Source organism: Halyomorpha halys, unplaced genomic scaffold, assembly GCF_000696795.3.
Source record: "Halyomorpha halys isolate HHAL.00 unplaced genomic scaffold, Hhal_1.1 Scaffold59.1, whole genome shotgun sequence".
Classification (NCBI taxonomy): domain Eukaryota; kingdom Metazoa; phylum Arthropoda; class Insecta; order Hemiptera; family Pentatomidae; genus Halyomorpha; species Halyomorpha halys.
Window position 1 is genome coordinate 979,780 of NW_027109400.1, and position 16,244 is coordinate 996,023.

The window sequence follows — 16,244 nt, forward strand, 5'->3', positions numbered from 1 at the left end:
ATCAGAACAATTGAAAGTTTGATATAAATTATTGTATTCGATTAAAATTAAACATTTTCCTATTAGTAGATTATTATTATGATTTGATATCATAAATTCAACCAACATTTTCTATAAGGAATGAAACATTTTTTTTTTTTATTATGTTGTATAAACTATATTAATAATTTTTTTTTCATTTCACTACAAAAACCCGGACTGTGGATGTATGCTATGAACTGAAAATCCACACAAACAAATGTCTTGGCCTACTTTACTTGAAGCCTCTTTGGGTTTTTATAATTTGTTTGGAATGTAAAATCATTTAATGTAATCAGTAATACTTTTTTCTTGGTCTTCAGAAAGAAACAAATCGTTTGGTACATAATAACCTTGAAAAAATAATACATACTCTCTGAGCTAGGCGCCAATAATATTTAATTTTGTTCATATTTTTTTATTTTCTGGAGAAATAAATCCTGGAGAACTCCAGTTGCTTCAAACCTTCAAACCCTTTGCATTTTGCAAAAAAACATCGCTTAAATCGGTCCAGTTATTTAAAAGTTTATTTTTGATAAGCATTCGAACCATAAATATATTATGAACGAGAATCAAATTTATAAGGATCACGCTAAAAGATAAAATTAAGTATTTGAAAATTATAAGGTTCTGTAAGCTAAACGATAGACTCTTAAGTGCATTCTGGATACACAAAAACTTAAAAGACAATACAAGTAACCGCCTTAAACTTATCATTTTTTTTTCAGAAATTCACCACTTATATCATTTTGCATTTATGCTGGTCAATTCAAATTTTTCACTTCAATAAACACTCTTTATTTTCAATTAAATCACTGAATACATCAAGTATGATGATCAATCCTTATTAAAAATTATAATTATCATTAATAGTCCCCATCAGTTTAAAAACATTATTTGTCAACATCTTCGGAGTATCTCTCAAATGTAAGATAGAGTATGATTGTATGATTATTTGATGATCTCACCCATGAAATAGAACGTAATTACTTTAAATTTATGGCATTCAAACCCATAAGAGCCATACTAAAATAAAAATTTAGTCTTTGGAAAGCATAAAGCAAAGCAAGCTAAAATGGTAGACTAGATATAAGCTCATTTTATTTAAAGGTACAAAAACGTATACAAGAAACCGCCATTATATTAGTTTATCAACAGTTTTAAAATATCTAATGGGGTATAACACTATAAGAAAATATTGTAATTATCAGAACCTTGACCAATAAAGGGGCTCCCATTTTGAATAAATAGGAACATAGTTCTCCATTCCCAGTGCATGAAACCGTGGAATCGTTGCGTACGCCAGATCGTTTCATTTTCAGCAAAGGTGAAATAAACATTCGGCAACCACGAAATTTCTTTGGGTTTGTTGGATTATGTCAGGGTCCATTCACAAAGATATAAAATAATAAATAAAAAGTGGAAATTACAAAAAACCTTGATGTAATAAAATCTTAATAATTGAAGATGTTTTAGGCAACTTCATATATCCAGGATACCTCTTAAATGAAGGTCGCTGACGTAAACTAAATCTATCGATCAGTAAACATTTAATCCTCCCACAGTTCTAAAAATATTTTCTTCTTCAATCTGATTTACCACATATGTTGAGCATTTGACCAAACAAGTGAACCTCATAAATATTTCAGCGCTCAATGACTAAACCGAGGACAGAAATAGGATAGCCTAAGTTAAGTGAACAATGAGAGAAATAAAAACTATAAAGGAGGACCTGCTAGTGAGGGGAGGAACCCATAGAGAAGATTTACGACGAGGGGGCGGGGATTTCAATCGCGCCGATTGCTAAACATTGCTCCCCTGAGCCGTATCATTAGCTTCATCCCGGTCACAACATGTGTGAGCTTACGAGTCACTTCACTCCTAGGGCCAATATGTCACACCAACATCGGCTATGGTCTCTTATCAATATAAACAACACACTCGACGTTCGGGATTATATGTGGCCATTAAGGCAATTAACAACGAAAGAAAGCTTTTTTAAAAGATAATTTTATTTTTCCAACACCTTAAAAAAATTGTACTTATTTACATTAGTTTTTTAATTTACACGCGATAGTCCAAGTTTGAGGGGGGAGGGAATCTAGCTATTTCACCCCGATTTTTGATAAATTTAATGAAAAGTATACGTAGTTATCCATCAAATTGATGATGCCAACCATAGTTGGAGAAATAAAAAATGGCGGTTGCCCCAGAAATTACAAAAAATCGATTTTCATTCAGAGCTCCATATCTTCAAATCTATCTACTACATTAAAACACTCATTAAAATAACATCTACAGTAGAGTAAATTTGCTAAAATATGAACCCTAATTCAACAGTTTTTTTTTCTTTAAATAAAAAATCAATATTTTGTTACTTTATTTAGGGAAATATGATGGAAACTACTACTTCAAACAATGATGTACAGATGTCTATTATATCTCAACCCAGGAGTAGGAGCAGCAGCCTATCTTATAATGCCACACTGGCAAAACAAGATGATTAGTTTGCCAACTTATATACATTTATTTCTTCTTTTGTATATATTCATTTGTTGATCTTATTTTTTCTAGGACAGAAAAAAAAAAAGGAGCAGCAGGTTCCATGATATTTGCTAAAATAAATTCATAAAAGATAAATTCTTGTAGTTTGGTTCATGAAAAGCATAACTCTCATAATTCTCAGGAACAATTAGGCATACAAATAACTATTAGCACTCAAATTAGAGCTAGTTTAATGTACAATAACATAGTTGATAACTTTTGTTTTCTTAAGAGCAGCAGTTTTTATGATATTTGCCAAAATAAAATCACATAATATTGATTTTTAGTTATTTGGAAGAAAATTTTTAGTTTTTTGAAACATAGTATCTCAAGAACTATTGAATGTAGAAAGCTCTATTAGAGCTCATATTTCAGAAAATTTAATATACTTTAAACAATGTGTTATGATTATTTTTTTTTATTGTTGTAGATAGTTTTATGGATACAGATATATATCGAATAAAAAATGAGGAATATATTTAGGTTTTTTTAAGAATAAAATAAACATTTACTGAATTCCTTTCATAGACTAGGTAAAAATTGGACCATTTTCCACCACAAAATAATAAGTAATTTTTTTTTATTTGAAACTGCTGGAACAGCCACTGTTTTTTATTCCCTCTTACTATGGTTGGCAGAGTCATCAATTTTAACTCTTAACCGTATATATTTTTCGATAAAGAAAAAACAATTGGGGTGAAATAACTTGTTTATTCCTTATTTTTTCCTTTTGGATTACAAGTGACTTCAAAATATTGTTACTATTAATATTTAACCCACAAATCAACTATATATGACACTAACTTATCATTAAAAAATTGGAAAAAAGCTGCAACCTAGATGAATCAAGCTCTATTGCTTTAATAACAGCTTACTCTGCATGCTATAAAAATCAGGAGGAAAATTACATTACCAACATATCTACAGATCAATGTGTATCTGATTTTTCAAATGGTATGCCATTTGGATGGGAAGCATTAACTTAGCTTTCCACTACATTTGAGCACTGTAAAAGGATACAACATGTAGTTAAACAATAACTATGTTTAAAAAATTTGCTATGCTCTTGTTCCTACTTTTATTAATTAATAGGATTTTAAGGCTTTTATTAGAAAAAAGTTATCAATACTACAAAGGGTTTGAATAATGAATTTTCTTTGATATTATATATACCTTCTCCAGCTCTGATCTTGTAGAATCTTACCAATTTTTTAACATCAATACCAAGATTTTCTATTATATTACTGACATTCTCACTACTGCAAGAGGGCAATGTGAACTGAGGAAAAAGGGATTCATAGAAAATCATGTAATAAGCAGATTTGCATTTTAATTCTAATAATGGATGCAAAATAATTAGAAAATTTATGTGATAAATCTTTTTCACCAGGTCTATAATACAGATCTACTAATTCGTCATAGTTAAAACCAATAAAAAGAAACAAAAAAATTATCGGGATTTAAATTGGACTGGAAAATGGCAGAACTTACAAATGGATAGAAAATATGATGATGAAAAAAAAAAAAATTACTCTACACACGGACGAACATATCCTACAGTTAATGAACACTCCTTTTGTAATCAATTAAAACAGAAATGAGGCATGGGACAGATACTACTCGTTATTTTCCTTCATTTCTAAATGTGTTTTCAGCCACTGTTTTTATTTTTTCAGTTTTTTTCTTGATATCTTAAATTATTAGATTTTTTAGAATAATGAATAATGCTTAGTATACAACATGATTAAAACTATTTCGCACTCTCAGTACCTTCAAGGTGAAAAACATTTACCTTGGGGTCCTTTTATTAAGGACCATAAAAAATTAAGGCAATAAAATAGATGTAAAAATTAAATTTTTTTTACAACTATTAATTAATGTCCAACATTTTGATACACTGTGCAGGTCTTCCATAAGGTCTAAAATAAAAAGATACAGATGGTCAAAGTGACATGTATAAATCTGGAGGTATAAAAAGACATCCATATAAACAAAAAAAATAAAACATAAATCAAAAATTGGAGGAAGGAAGTTGAAGGATGAATTACAAAAAAGAAATATTAACTAACACAGTAATTTGTGATGGATTGATAAATTTACAATTTACATTTTACTCTTATACCTTTTACTTACCCCAAATATGTTGGTCAAAACGTTGGCAATTAATGAATAGTTAAAATTTATTTTATTTTTTTGTTTTTCTTCACCATAACTCTGACCACCTCATTCTAATTCACATACGACCAATCATCTATACATAATATAAACTTTATTAGCATATTTCTGTATTTATTTTGTTATTTACCAGTTGAGTATTGAAATAATATTAGAGTTATAATTCAAGTTTATTGCTAAGAGAAATAAATGTTGTTGACATGAGATATAAAAATTCCTATGCAATAGTTAGTGCATGTATCTATGTTATCACTTTATTATGCCTGTAAGTACCATTTTAAAATATAAAATGTAAAGTTGTCTGAAATCATGTGATACAATATTAATGATACCTTTATTACATTCCATAGTGTGCTTAATGTTTATTTATGTTCATAGAAATAATTCATATAGTGCATAGTAATATATATAATGCATAAATAATAGTTCATAGATGATTCATATTATTTTCAGACTTAGAGAGCAATGACAGTTATGGGACAGTTGGAGGATTAGAAACAGAAGGAGGTAGTTCACCTGGTCGATACCAAGGTACACCACCTCATTACCTTACCTCTCCCATTTACAGGCCAGGAGCTCACCCATCTCATGAATCTTACACTAGTCTAGGTAAGATTCCTCAGCAATATAATTACTTTCAATTATTCACAAATATAATCACTGAATTTTATTTAATACTAAATATTTACCTCCAGGTCAGTCAGTGGGTCCTTCTGACATGTCCGATGGTAGCAGTACTCACGGCTACCCAGATTTTCCTCCAAGTCCGGATTCTTGGCTAGGGGATGGAGGGCACCGGTACTAGCAATCATTTCGCCCAAGAAGGGCAGTTGTGTAGACATTATTGTGAAAAGTATTCTGAAAGTATAAGAAATTCATTCTTCCAATTATCCATTATAATCTGATAATGAATAAGAATAACAAAAAGTAATCCAATAAATATAAAAAAGAAAAAATCTATTTATACAACACTTTTATGGTTTTCAAGACTATCTGTCTGAAACAGAGAAGTAATATTAATGTAAAAGTTCTAAACCAGTTAACTTTTGTCATAAGGATTATGTCATTAACATATGAAACTAAACTAATCATAATATAATAATGTGAAAATGACAATATCATCAACTGATTGAAATAATTTGATGAGTGGTTATTCATCAGATTGGATTATCAAACAATTTTAAGAAAAGATGATAAATATAAGGACAAACAGTGTTATAATTTATATATATGGCATGAGTTCTTTAATTCTTTCTTGAAATATGCTTTGAACTTTCAAAAATTGCTACAATTTAAATTACAATTAGTAGAACTTTATCAAAACTTATATAACTGGTCAAATATCATAATTAAGCCGATTAATACTCAGCAATTTATGAGTGAATATTTTTTTAAAAATATGATTGATCCCCTCTCAATCTTTCTAAAAGAGGAAACTTTAATATTACCTATTTAAACCTCCTAAGGAAAGTTTATTTAAGAAAACTATGGGATTCATGAAACATTTATTCTTGACAAAATTGAAGTAATTATATATCATACAAATGTGGTTATATAACTTTTTTTTAACCATTTTGTTTCTGCAATATAACGGGAACGAGTATAGCTCGGTTAGAATTAGACTCCTAATACTAACATTCAAACAATCAAACAGTGACCTATTAATTACACACTGTTATATATTGTGTCTAGAAACACAAGTACATTATGGGCAAAAAAGGTGCATCCCGTGGGACATTTTCATACATAATGTACTTGTATTGCTAAATAATATACAATAGGTCACTATTAATTTTTTTTATTATAAGTATTTTTTTTAAAGATGTGATTAGGTATCTGATTTGACTGAACTAATGTAACTTATACCCTCTATCTCTGAAACTACATTATTTACAGAAATTTTAATAATCTTCAATTTTGTAAAGAGTAATATTGTCATTAAACTCCTTAGTTTTCAAGATATACCTAAACGAAAAAATGATTAATTATATGTTTTTTACTCCTTTCACTTCGCCCCACACCTAAACCCAACTGAGTATGATATTGAAATTACCAAGAGCTAATAAAGCTATATTCTGTAAATTCTAATACATTTTTGAAGTCACAAAATTTTAATACTACTAAAAAAAAAAATAACAATGTATTAATATGAGACTGTGATAAACGAGGTAATGTCAGCCTCTCACTACTTTGTTTTCAAAAAAATCCATTTTATCATTTTCTAAAAATATAAATAAATAAAATAATTATCTTTAAGTTTATTTTTATTTAATTTATTTAACTGTATTTTATTTCACTCCTTGGGGATCATGTTGAGCATAACCAACCAATTAATTTCAAGATTGAACTTAATCATGGAAATTTTTCATGAAAACTTCAAAGTCTGAGAAAAAATGAGAATATATTAATAGAATTAGTAAATCTTATTGGTTATTGTTATTCATTGATTTAAATGTTTTGTGTTTAAATTTGGATGAAAACATTTTGGCTTAAATTTTGAAAAAAAACTTAGCATTATAAACTTTAAAATTGAAAATTTTATTGTGATCTCTCAATGCAATGACCACTTGTTCAAAAATAAAACTTCTAAAGTTACAACTTTAAAGTTATTATTACAGAATATTATACTGAAGATTAGCAGTCTACTTTCCAGGTCAAACTATAAAAATAAGAATATTTGAAAGCCTTCCTTCAAAAAGTTTATAACTAAAAAATTTAACAAAACAATTTTTTTACCATAAAAAGCTTCTTTATGATCTGATTTGACTGTTGCTACCAATGAATCAGTCCTTAATCATTAATAAACGTAAAAATATGTTAATTGGGTCAAAAGTAAGACTTTTTGTTTCATACACCTGAAAAGTTGGAAGAAATGTTATTTGTAACCTTTTTTAGATGTTCTTTGTTTCAACACATCATAATCCAACTAGGTAGATGATAAAAAATTAAAAATATATTCTCATTTAAATCAATCAAGATTACAACCATTGAATTCTTCATAATACATTATAAATTGTTTAGCTCCCAAGTAATTAATTTTGTATGACCTTAGTTGTTGAAATAGAGTTATCAACAATAAATCAAACAAATTCAAATTATTTTACAACTTATAAATAGCCAATCAGGGTTCAAATTTTTATTCCACTAGGTGAATAAAATAAAGGATCAAAACATATTGCAATAAAAAAAACAAAACAAGCACAACTCACAGCTGGTAAACAATTTTTATGCCTCAGTTTAATAGACAAATGAAAATTAAAAAAGGGAATAAACCTTCCAAATGAAAACATCTGAGTTTACTTGTTAGATGCCATTACAAATTGAAATTAAAATAAAATAAAGTTACCAAAAATTTGATTATTAATATCACTTATGTATATATACAACTTTGTAAATATAAATTTAAATCTAGTCTTTAAATGTGCAATTATTCCATAACTGTGTTTTTCAAATACAACAAAAACCATAAATTATACAAACCTCTTAAATATTGAAAGATGTGTGTAAATGTATTTCTTCAGTTTGTACATTTTATCTCTTATTAGGGCATTGATATGTTAGAAATGTACATATATAAAGTTGAATTTTGTTTTAGTTTTTGTTACCTAAATTATAATGAGGTATTTATAATAAAATATTTTCATAATCATATTGATTTCTATTTATAACATTATGTATATAGATGAAACTAAGTGTTTATATAGATATTTTTAGTTCTAGTCAATTAAACAGTCACTTCATATAGAAATGTAACAAGCTTTTAATAGTAAAAGCTTGGTTTTCAATTGTTTTTTGTAATATCTGTTGTTAAAAAATAAAATTTGTTTAATAAGTAATGAAAAATTATTGTTTTAGATATTAAATAAAACAAAACCAAAAATTATCATTGTATTTATAATTTAGTACGAATACAAAAACTATCCCTTTCTTTATGATTTTATTTGCAGAATTAAGTCAAAATAAATTATTTTCAACATATGTTTTATCATTTGTTAGAATCCACTCTTTGAATAATGGATAATGTTTATATAAATATACATAATACATATGTTATGAATAAATGATTTAATTATAATTATTCTTTACCCTATACTTTATACTATTTACTAATTAAAACTAAATGTTAAAAAAAGTTCACACTTCTTGAAGTTTTCCGTAGTTGACAAAGAAAACAATAGAGGTCAGCACTTTACAACATGACGTATCCATTTAGTTTTTTAATATGACATATTGAAGCTCGGTTTTATGTTGTTTTTTTTTCGAAAGTTGTTTTATTTAATTTTGCAATTAATAATTTAATTATTTTCACTTAAAGTGTACAGATCAGAATGGCAAGTGGTCTTGAAATACTTCGAGATAAGAGACTGGCAAATGGCGGGCTTTCAAATGTCAACTGTCAAGGTTCAGAAGATGATCCCCACTGTCTTATGGAAGAATTTTGTTGCCTGTACAGCGAAAAGTTAAAAGCAATTGATGAACAATATCCAGATTCTTTAGAAGTAATTGTTATGACCTTTTTTGTATAATAAGCTATCGAAAAACCTGATGACCCATATAGTATACTTGTCACAAGGTTAAATTCCTTAAATAGTACATAATTTCTTGGGTCAATGAAATGTCTTTTGATAATAGTATTACTTTTCACCTGTGAAACTGTGTAAAAATATTGGATAGATTTTGGTAAGCTATTATTTTATTATTTGCTCTGGATTGGGTATTTTAATGTTACTATCTAAGTGTAGCAACAAAACTATCCTTACTACATTATAAACATTGTTGTTTTTATTAAATGTATGTTCTTGCATGTTTATTTTTAATGATATAAACATGATTTTTTAAAAATTCATTCCCAGCTCTCAAATAACTAATATATTTTAAATGAATGCTAACTTTTTTTAAAAATTTACATACTTAAATGTTTAATTTGGATTAAATAGCACATTTCATGGTTTAACGAAATGTTTTCCTCTTTGTTATTACTATTTATTAAAATCTTAATCTTTGGGTGATAAAAACTGGAGGAAATAAGTTACTCAGGATGGTAATTTTTCTAAAGCTGAAAACATAAACATTTGACTGCTATATTTATTTTATTTTTTTCTTTGTGCACCAGTTAGAAAAATATAGGGCTTGGTGTGTTACAAATAAAAAGCACTAAAAAGATACTCTGTGGTTTATACTAACATAAAGACTGAAAAGTTAAAATTGTGCCTGAATATTTTTTCTAGATCTATGTCAAAATCTAACCAGAAAGTTAAAGCATTTAATGTCATCTTTAATCAAGGAAGAAACAAATTATATTCTTACCAAAGTAATATTATGTCTTATAATATATTTGTAAATAATAAACAAATTTGAATAAAATATATATTGCAAACCACTAAAATAATGAATACCATTCAAGTAACCATCTCCTTATAGATCAATAACTGAACCACACATTTCAGAATTTAGATTTAATACTTCTGAAAATATGGGTCCAGTTCTATATTCATGATCCCTAATGATTTTAATTGCCCAATGACCAGATAAATACAGTGAATAGCAAGCCACCATTTATTTCTGCAATACTCAGATATTAATAACCTTACAAAAGAGTATTGGGCGTGCATCTCGTTACATTCATTTATTCTTTAATCGTTTAGTTGGAAATTTATTGTCTTTTATGGCAAAAGATACTATTAAACTCAAAATACTCAGTATGGTGGGTGGTAGAAAAAAATACTGAATTGTTACTTTTAGGAAGGGCATAAAACAAAAAAATATGTTTTGAGTAATTCAGCAAAAAAAAATTATGTCAAAATTCCAACATTCTTAAAATTGGTGTACAAACTTGTTTGATTCAAATAATCGATTTTTAAAAAAAACTACTTGTTGATCATTTTTGAAATTATGACCTTTCTTAAATAAATTATTCAATCGATGGAGTAACTTTGAAAGCTGTCAGAACACCAAACTGTTTTAACCGACAGTTGACAGTGGAGGATAAAATATATGGCTCGCTTTATGTGTTAACATTATTTTATACTTGTGAAATGCTATTTCTATCCCTAAAATTACTAATATTTTTTTTAAGAAAAACATAATTTAACTGCAACAAGCTAAAAAAAAAAATTAATTGATTGGTGCTTGATTGAATAGTGCTTTTATTTATCGATTAATTGAATAGTGCTTTTAGCCAACTTCTTAATTTTTTGGATCAAAATTTAGTCTTGAAGTGCTAGACATTGATGAAGCCTCCTGCATTATACATTAATGCTCTAGACTTTTTGTTACTAATTGTTACAAATAATTTTTAATTAATGATCTTTCTACATCTGTTTTCCAATTTTGTATAGTAGCTTGTATACCTTTCAACATTTATGTATTCTATTCAATTCACTACATCTTTATTATGATTTATTTTTTCTTTTAAAGCCAAAATGTCAAGCTCTCACAGAGCTGGTTACTGATTTATCTGAGCAGAACTACACACTTTTGAAGATCGTTGAAGAATTAGAAAAGGAAGCTATATGTAGGTCAGAAGCTTTTGGCCATCTCGTTGAAACTACTAAAGTCACAATGCAACAAGATGTTAGTATCATTAGTAATTCTCATAAATGTACGATAAAAAAATTTAATTTTATTATACCACTTAATAATTAGTTTGATATTTATTGTGTGATGGTTATAAATTGTTTCTTGTCAGAGAAAATTTTCAATGATTTTCTTAATTTTTTTTCTCTCTGGAGTTATTTGTCATGTTTAGCATCGAACATTTTTTTATTATCCCTATTAGTCACTTTTAGAGGTTATGCTAACTGCTGTAAGATTTATCTTTAAAATCTTACCCGTTTTCGAGATTTTTAAAAATTTTATTTAATAATATTTACAACTGTATTTATATAAAAATACATTCAGTAAATTTGTTCTAAGATCATAATGGAGTGTTACAGGCATGTAGAGAAACTACCATTGGTAGCACTCTAATAATATTTCTATATTAGAAGGTCTCGAGGCCATCTTCTTTTCATGCGTTCCGGAGGATTGTCATAAATGGAAGAAGAAGCAAGGTTAAAATCTAGTGGGTTTGGGTGGTTAGAATGTTAATAATAGAAGGATTGATATCTGGTTCGGGATAGGTCGGTTACACATGGAACATTAAGGTCTTTATGCATGATTTTATTTGTGCCTAAATAAGGAGCACTGTGGATTTTACGAAGGATTTTGGATTGTAAGGATAGGATACAAGAGGAATTCGAAGGTTTAGAAGAGCACCAAAGCTCAATTCCGTATGTCCAGATTGGCCTGATTGTAGTCATGTTGATCAATCTTTTGTAATAGATTGGAAGTTCAGACTGTTTGTCTACTAAGTGTAATAGTCGGAATCAATGTGCAATTTCCTGTCTCTTCAGTCTTGTGTGAGTATTCCAGATTAGTTGTTTATCCAGTCCAAGGTAGCAGATCTGTTTGACAGAGGTAAAAGCAACATTATTAAACAATACTGTAGGGCTGTCGGCAGTTTATGACAAAGGGTAAAGGTTTTGAAGATTGAAATAGTTTTTATCTTTTACTTATATCAAGAAAAAAATTTTTCTTTTAGTTATTGCCTTTAATTCTTATGAAATCAAGCAATTGAATCTTGATGTGCTTTGGTACTATAGCTTGCCAGTTGAATGTTATGCTGACCTCATCACTTCAATATAAAACTGTTATTATGCTACTAAACATAACTCTCTTATAAAGTACTGTTTTTAATGCATTGTGTCAGTGTTTCTTTCTTTCTTTTTTTTCATAAAACATTTTTTGTCTGACTTGTAATAATATTGAATTTCTAATTTTTTTTAATTGAAACCAATAAATATTTCATATATTTCCTCTTTATCTACAACTTTCTCAATTACTGCTCTTTTCCTGCTTAAAAATGTTATATAACCTTTGAGGGAAAGGTGACAATAAGATTAGGAAAGCATGTTGAGTATAAGTCTAATTTTCTTGATATTGTATATATTTTTTTCACCGACAGTGCATTAGCTCATGTTTACTAGATAATATAAAACTTGACTAATACTCTAAGGTTCAATCTGAAATGAATATATATAAATCAGTGCTCACTATATTTATATAGTGAGCACTGATACTGTTATTACAAATATTGAGATGGCAGTCATTAACTCTAGAAAGAAGACATGAAGTCAAGAAAATGTGACTTATGACTGATTGTATATAATAACTAAGCTGTGTATATCACAGTATGGAATTTTGTCCCTGAGTTTTTCCCAAGTATTATGGCAGGCAGATTGGGTTGCTGCAAACTGAAAGAAAAAATAAAGTATTACCATTTTCGTAAAATCAATGAATATCTCATTTAGTACAAATTTTATTCAAAATAATCTATCCTGTTGATATATTTATTATAAAACATCACAGTATCAAAACAGAGGACATGAATCTTGAACTTCTTATCAAGTGTTCCATTTCAATATGGATTTGTAATTTAATTTCAAATAATAAGAAAATTATTAATAGTAAAAAAACTGATACAGCCCATGAAGGATCAGGGATTCAGAGCTTTGTGAGAAAGCATTGTTTCTTGAACGATTGTACAAGGAGGTGATTAGTTCTTGATCATTCTTTCCCCTATAAGGTATTTTCTCCCAATTAAGGGTACCCACTTAAAGAGGCTTGGTGTTCCTTAGGACTTGAAAACCCTCAAGATTGACTCATGGCTAAAGTATAAGAATGAGTAATTATTTGTCACAGCTGGGTTGGGGAGATAACACAGCGTATTACTCATTGAGCTACCTCTCTCTCTTATTAATAGTGTTGAATTTATACTTAGTTGGTTTCCTAGTTTGTGGGCAGCAATACAGAATCATTTGATAGGCTTGAATATTGTAACTTTTTTTCCAAAATAAAATTTTTATACATCTTGATGTTCAGCTAGACTTATTTGAATAACCAGTCAGTTTTTTTGCTATAGGTCCTTTCCCATTTAAGTATATTACAATAGCACCAAGAAAGCTCATAGATTTATATATGGGCTGAATGAGGTATTCAGGACAAATTTTAGATCTATTTGGACATTAGTTTTTTTTTTTTTGGAATACCCTTTAATTTTCTTTTGGTAGAATCATAGTTCGCATATACCTTTTAGTCTCCTTTCTCTACGGTTAATCCTGTAGCATCCTTTCTTCAGTCCCCCCAGAACATGAGATTGAGCTCATACTGCACTTTTTCCAATTCCTCATCACTAGTTCAGCCAGAAGACCATCTATTTTTGTGTCCTTGATGAATCATTTGTTTCTCAACTATCTACAGCTCCATAGACTTGTACTTCTTTTGATGTAGTAGTACTTACATCAGATTACCGAGTTGCCATAAATCATTTTAAAGATTACTTATTACTTTATTTGTTGATCTGCCTGAAATATTTCCTCTCCTTCACATAATGAACTTTAATCCCATTTGCAGGTGAAAAGGGTAAGAATATAAAAGTTTAATTTAACCACATTAAATTATGGTATTTATTACTATGTACATTGATATATGTTTTGAGATTCTAGTTGGAGCCGTTTGTTGGTTTTGTTTATCATTAGGGCTTTGTTCATAATTTATTTTTGTTTTTTAAGGGGATAAAGAAAAATATCAACTGTCATAAAGTCATTTCCAAATTATAAATTATTTTCTAATTTAATTTTTTAAATTTGTATATCGATATAGGAACTTTAATAGGTAGTATCAGACATGACCCAACTATTAGAACTAATGAGGAGGCTCCGAGAAGAAAGGAAACTCTGTGCATGTGGCCTTACTTTTAAAACTATTAAGTATGAAGATGTTTTTGGAAAACAGCCAATGCTTTCACCAAATACTGTGCAGTAAGAGTTTGTATTTCTATTCATAGTTAAATAAAATTAAGTTAACTGAGTAATATTTCCATTTTCCTTAGACTATTTCAACTCGCTAAATGAATTATATTATATTTATTTTAAAATCAGTTGAAATAAATAAATTTACCCCACCAGTATTCCAATGTCTCCACATTTGGCATATAAGCATGAAAAGTAGTGGCATGTTCGCATATGAACTGAAGAAAAAGACAATAATTGATTTTATAAAAAAATCAATTTCACCTTTTTTTTTAAGTTGTATAAAATGTATGTTGTATTCCTTTGTTTGGCAGTTAATTTGGGACCATGGTTGGAAGTAAGTATTAGAAAGCTGGAAATGGTTTTAATCTATTTGTTTGATATAAATAGTATTTAAATTTTCCAAGTGGTGAGGAGGAATGGGGAAAACCAGTCAATTTTCTTTTCAGTTTTTAGTCTTTAAACTGCTCACCCTAGTGAAAACTTCATTTTATTATAAATTAAAGAAGATGAAATTTTGTTTAAAATAATTACCTCAAACGTTGGGTTTGGTTTGACAAAATAGTCTGAATTGATAGTTTAAATTTTCTTGAAAAATCCTATGGAGCCAGGAATCCTATTGGATCTTTAAAACCGTCATTGGGATTTAAAGATCCAATTTAAGTTGGGTTGAAATTCTAAATCATCAATAAAGTTTTCTGTATAGCGCAACGTTTAAAAGAAACTGAAAAAGGCACACGCATCCCTCTGGCTTTTCTCATCTCTTGGAATAGGATAAGATTGGAATATTGTTATCTGAGATTAATATCATTTCCTGTTTTACAAGAACACCTACTCTACTCCACAACCACAGTGCCTGAAAGGTTTACTGACATTTGGCTAACTAACAGATTCTCTTTTGTTTTATTAATTTGTGTTCATTATATTTCTATGAACCAGTAAGCTTAGGATGGTCCAAAAAAAGTCAGTTACAGGTTTTCCTCTTGCAAAATTTATTATTTTCCATATAAATTATTTCTAATTATAAAAACAAAATTCATTGCCTTGTTTCATTAGTTTACCAAATTTAGTGAACTTAATAAATAGTAAGCAATAGCAAATAGCATTGTATTATTATGTATCTAGTAACTTAGTAGATATTAAATGTTGCTTGGTTTATCTTATTTGAAGGATTCGTTCTTCTTGACTTTAATAAGTTAAATTTTAGCATTATTACTTTTTTTGTTTAACTGAGTTCAATTAATTACAATTAAAATTTTCATCCTGGAAGATTATTGATTGACCGTGTGTAAAGATGAAAGGAATATGGTCCGGGTGCAGTCAAAAAAACTGAAATAGTAGAATTTTACCTTATGGCGAAGCCCTGCAACGTGGGGCGAAACGTTGGCTCAATAAAATAGTATAATTCTACTATTTGAGTTTTTTTGACCGCACCCGGACCATATTCCTTTCATTAAAATTTTCATCCTATTTCCAAAAGTTTATTCATCTTTAATAATCTCAAGAATATCCTCTGAATATATTTGATTTAAATATTAGCTTTGCCCCAAAAATTGTTGTCTGTATTATTTGTTATTTATATTTATTTTTTATAAACAAGCATTAATATTTTAAAATAAACCCACTATGTTGATTATTTGGTTGCATATGAGAATA

At 28.3% G+C, this 16,244-nt stretch overlaps 2 protein-coding genes and 1 long non-coding RNA gene across 21 annotated transcripts in view; 2 read left to right on the forward strand and 1 right to left on the reverse strand.

Moving 5' to 3' along the window:
- The window catches only part of Lim3 (Lim3 homeobox protein), a 26,286-nt gene extending 20,744 nt beyond the window's left edge, over window positions 1–5,542 (forward strand). For both annotated transcript variants that reach the window (XM_014438541.2, XM_014438544.2), the window contains exons 6-7: window positions 5,191–5,346; window positions 5,433–5,542. In XM_014438541.2, the coding sequence (XP_014294027.1) occupies window positions 5,191–5,346; window positions 5,433–5,542 (266 nt within the window). The remainder of the gene's footprint in view (window positions 1–5,190; window positions 5,347–5,432) is intronic.
- The window catches only part of LOC112210227 (uncharacterized), a 66,851-nt gene extending 58,419 nt beyond the window's left edge, over window positions 1–8,432 (reverse strand). Inside the window, exons 1-3 of one of the 4 annotated variants that reach the window (XR_002945047.2) lie at window positions 8,218–8,432; window positions 7,474–7,592; window positions 5,427–5,595 (exon numbers count right to left, since the gene is read on the reverse strand). This is a non-coding gene — a long non-coding RNA (uncharacterized lncRNA). Of the gene's footprint in view, window positions 1–5,426; window positions 5,596–7,473; window positions 7,907–8,217 lie in introns of those variants that run through there. The other 3 variants (XR_010843482.1, XR_010843481.1, XR_010843480.1) reach the window with 3 other exon arrangements.
- Window positions 8,433–8,788: 356 nt separating this feature from the next.
- LOC106692531 (putative leucine-rich repeat-containing protein DDB_G0290503) overlaps window positions 8,789–16,244 on the forward strand; it is a 115,778-nt gene continuing 108,322 nt past the window's right edge. For 12 of the 15 annotated variants that reach the window (XM_014438514.2, XM_067047590.1, XM_014438518.2 and 9 more), the window contains exons 1-3: window positions 8,789–8,917; window positions 9,053–9,236; window positions 11,155–11,310. In XM_014438514.2, the coding sequence (XP_014294000.1) occupies window positions 9,066–9,236; window positions 11,155–11,310 (327 nt within the window). In that variant the 5' untranslated portion in view covers window positions 8,789–8,917; window positions 9,053–9,065. The other 3 variants (XM_014438522.2, XM_067047595.1, XM_067047594.1) reach the window with 2 other exon arrangements.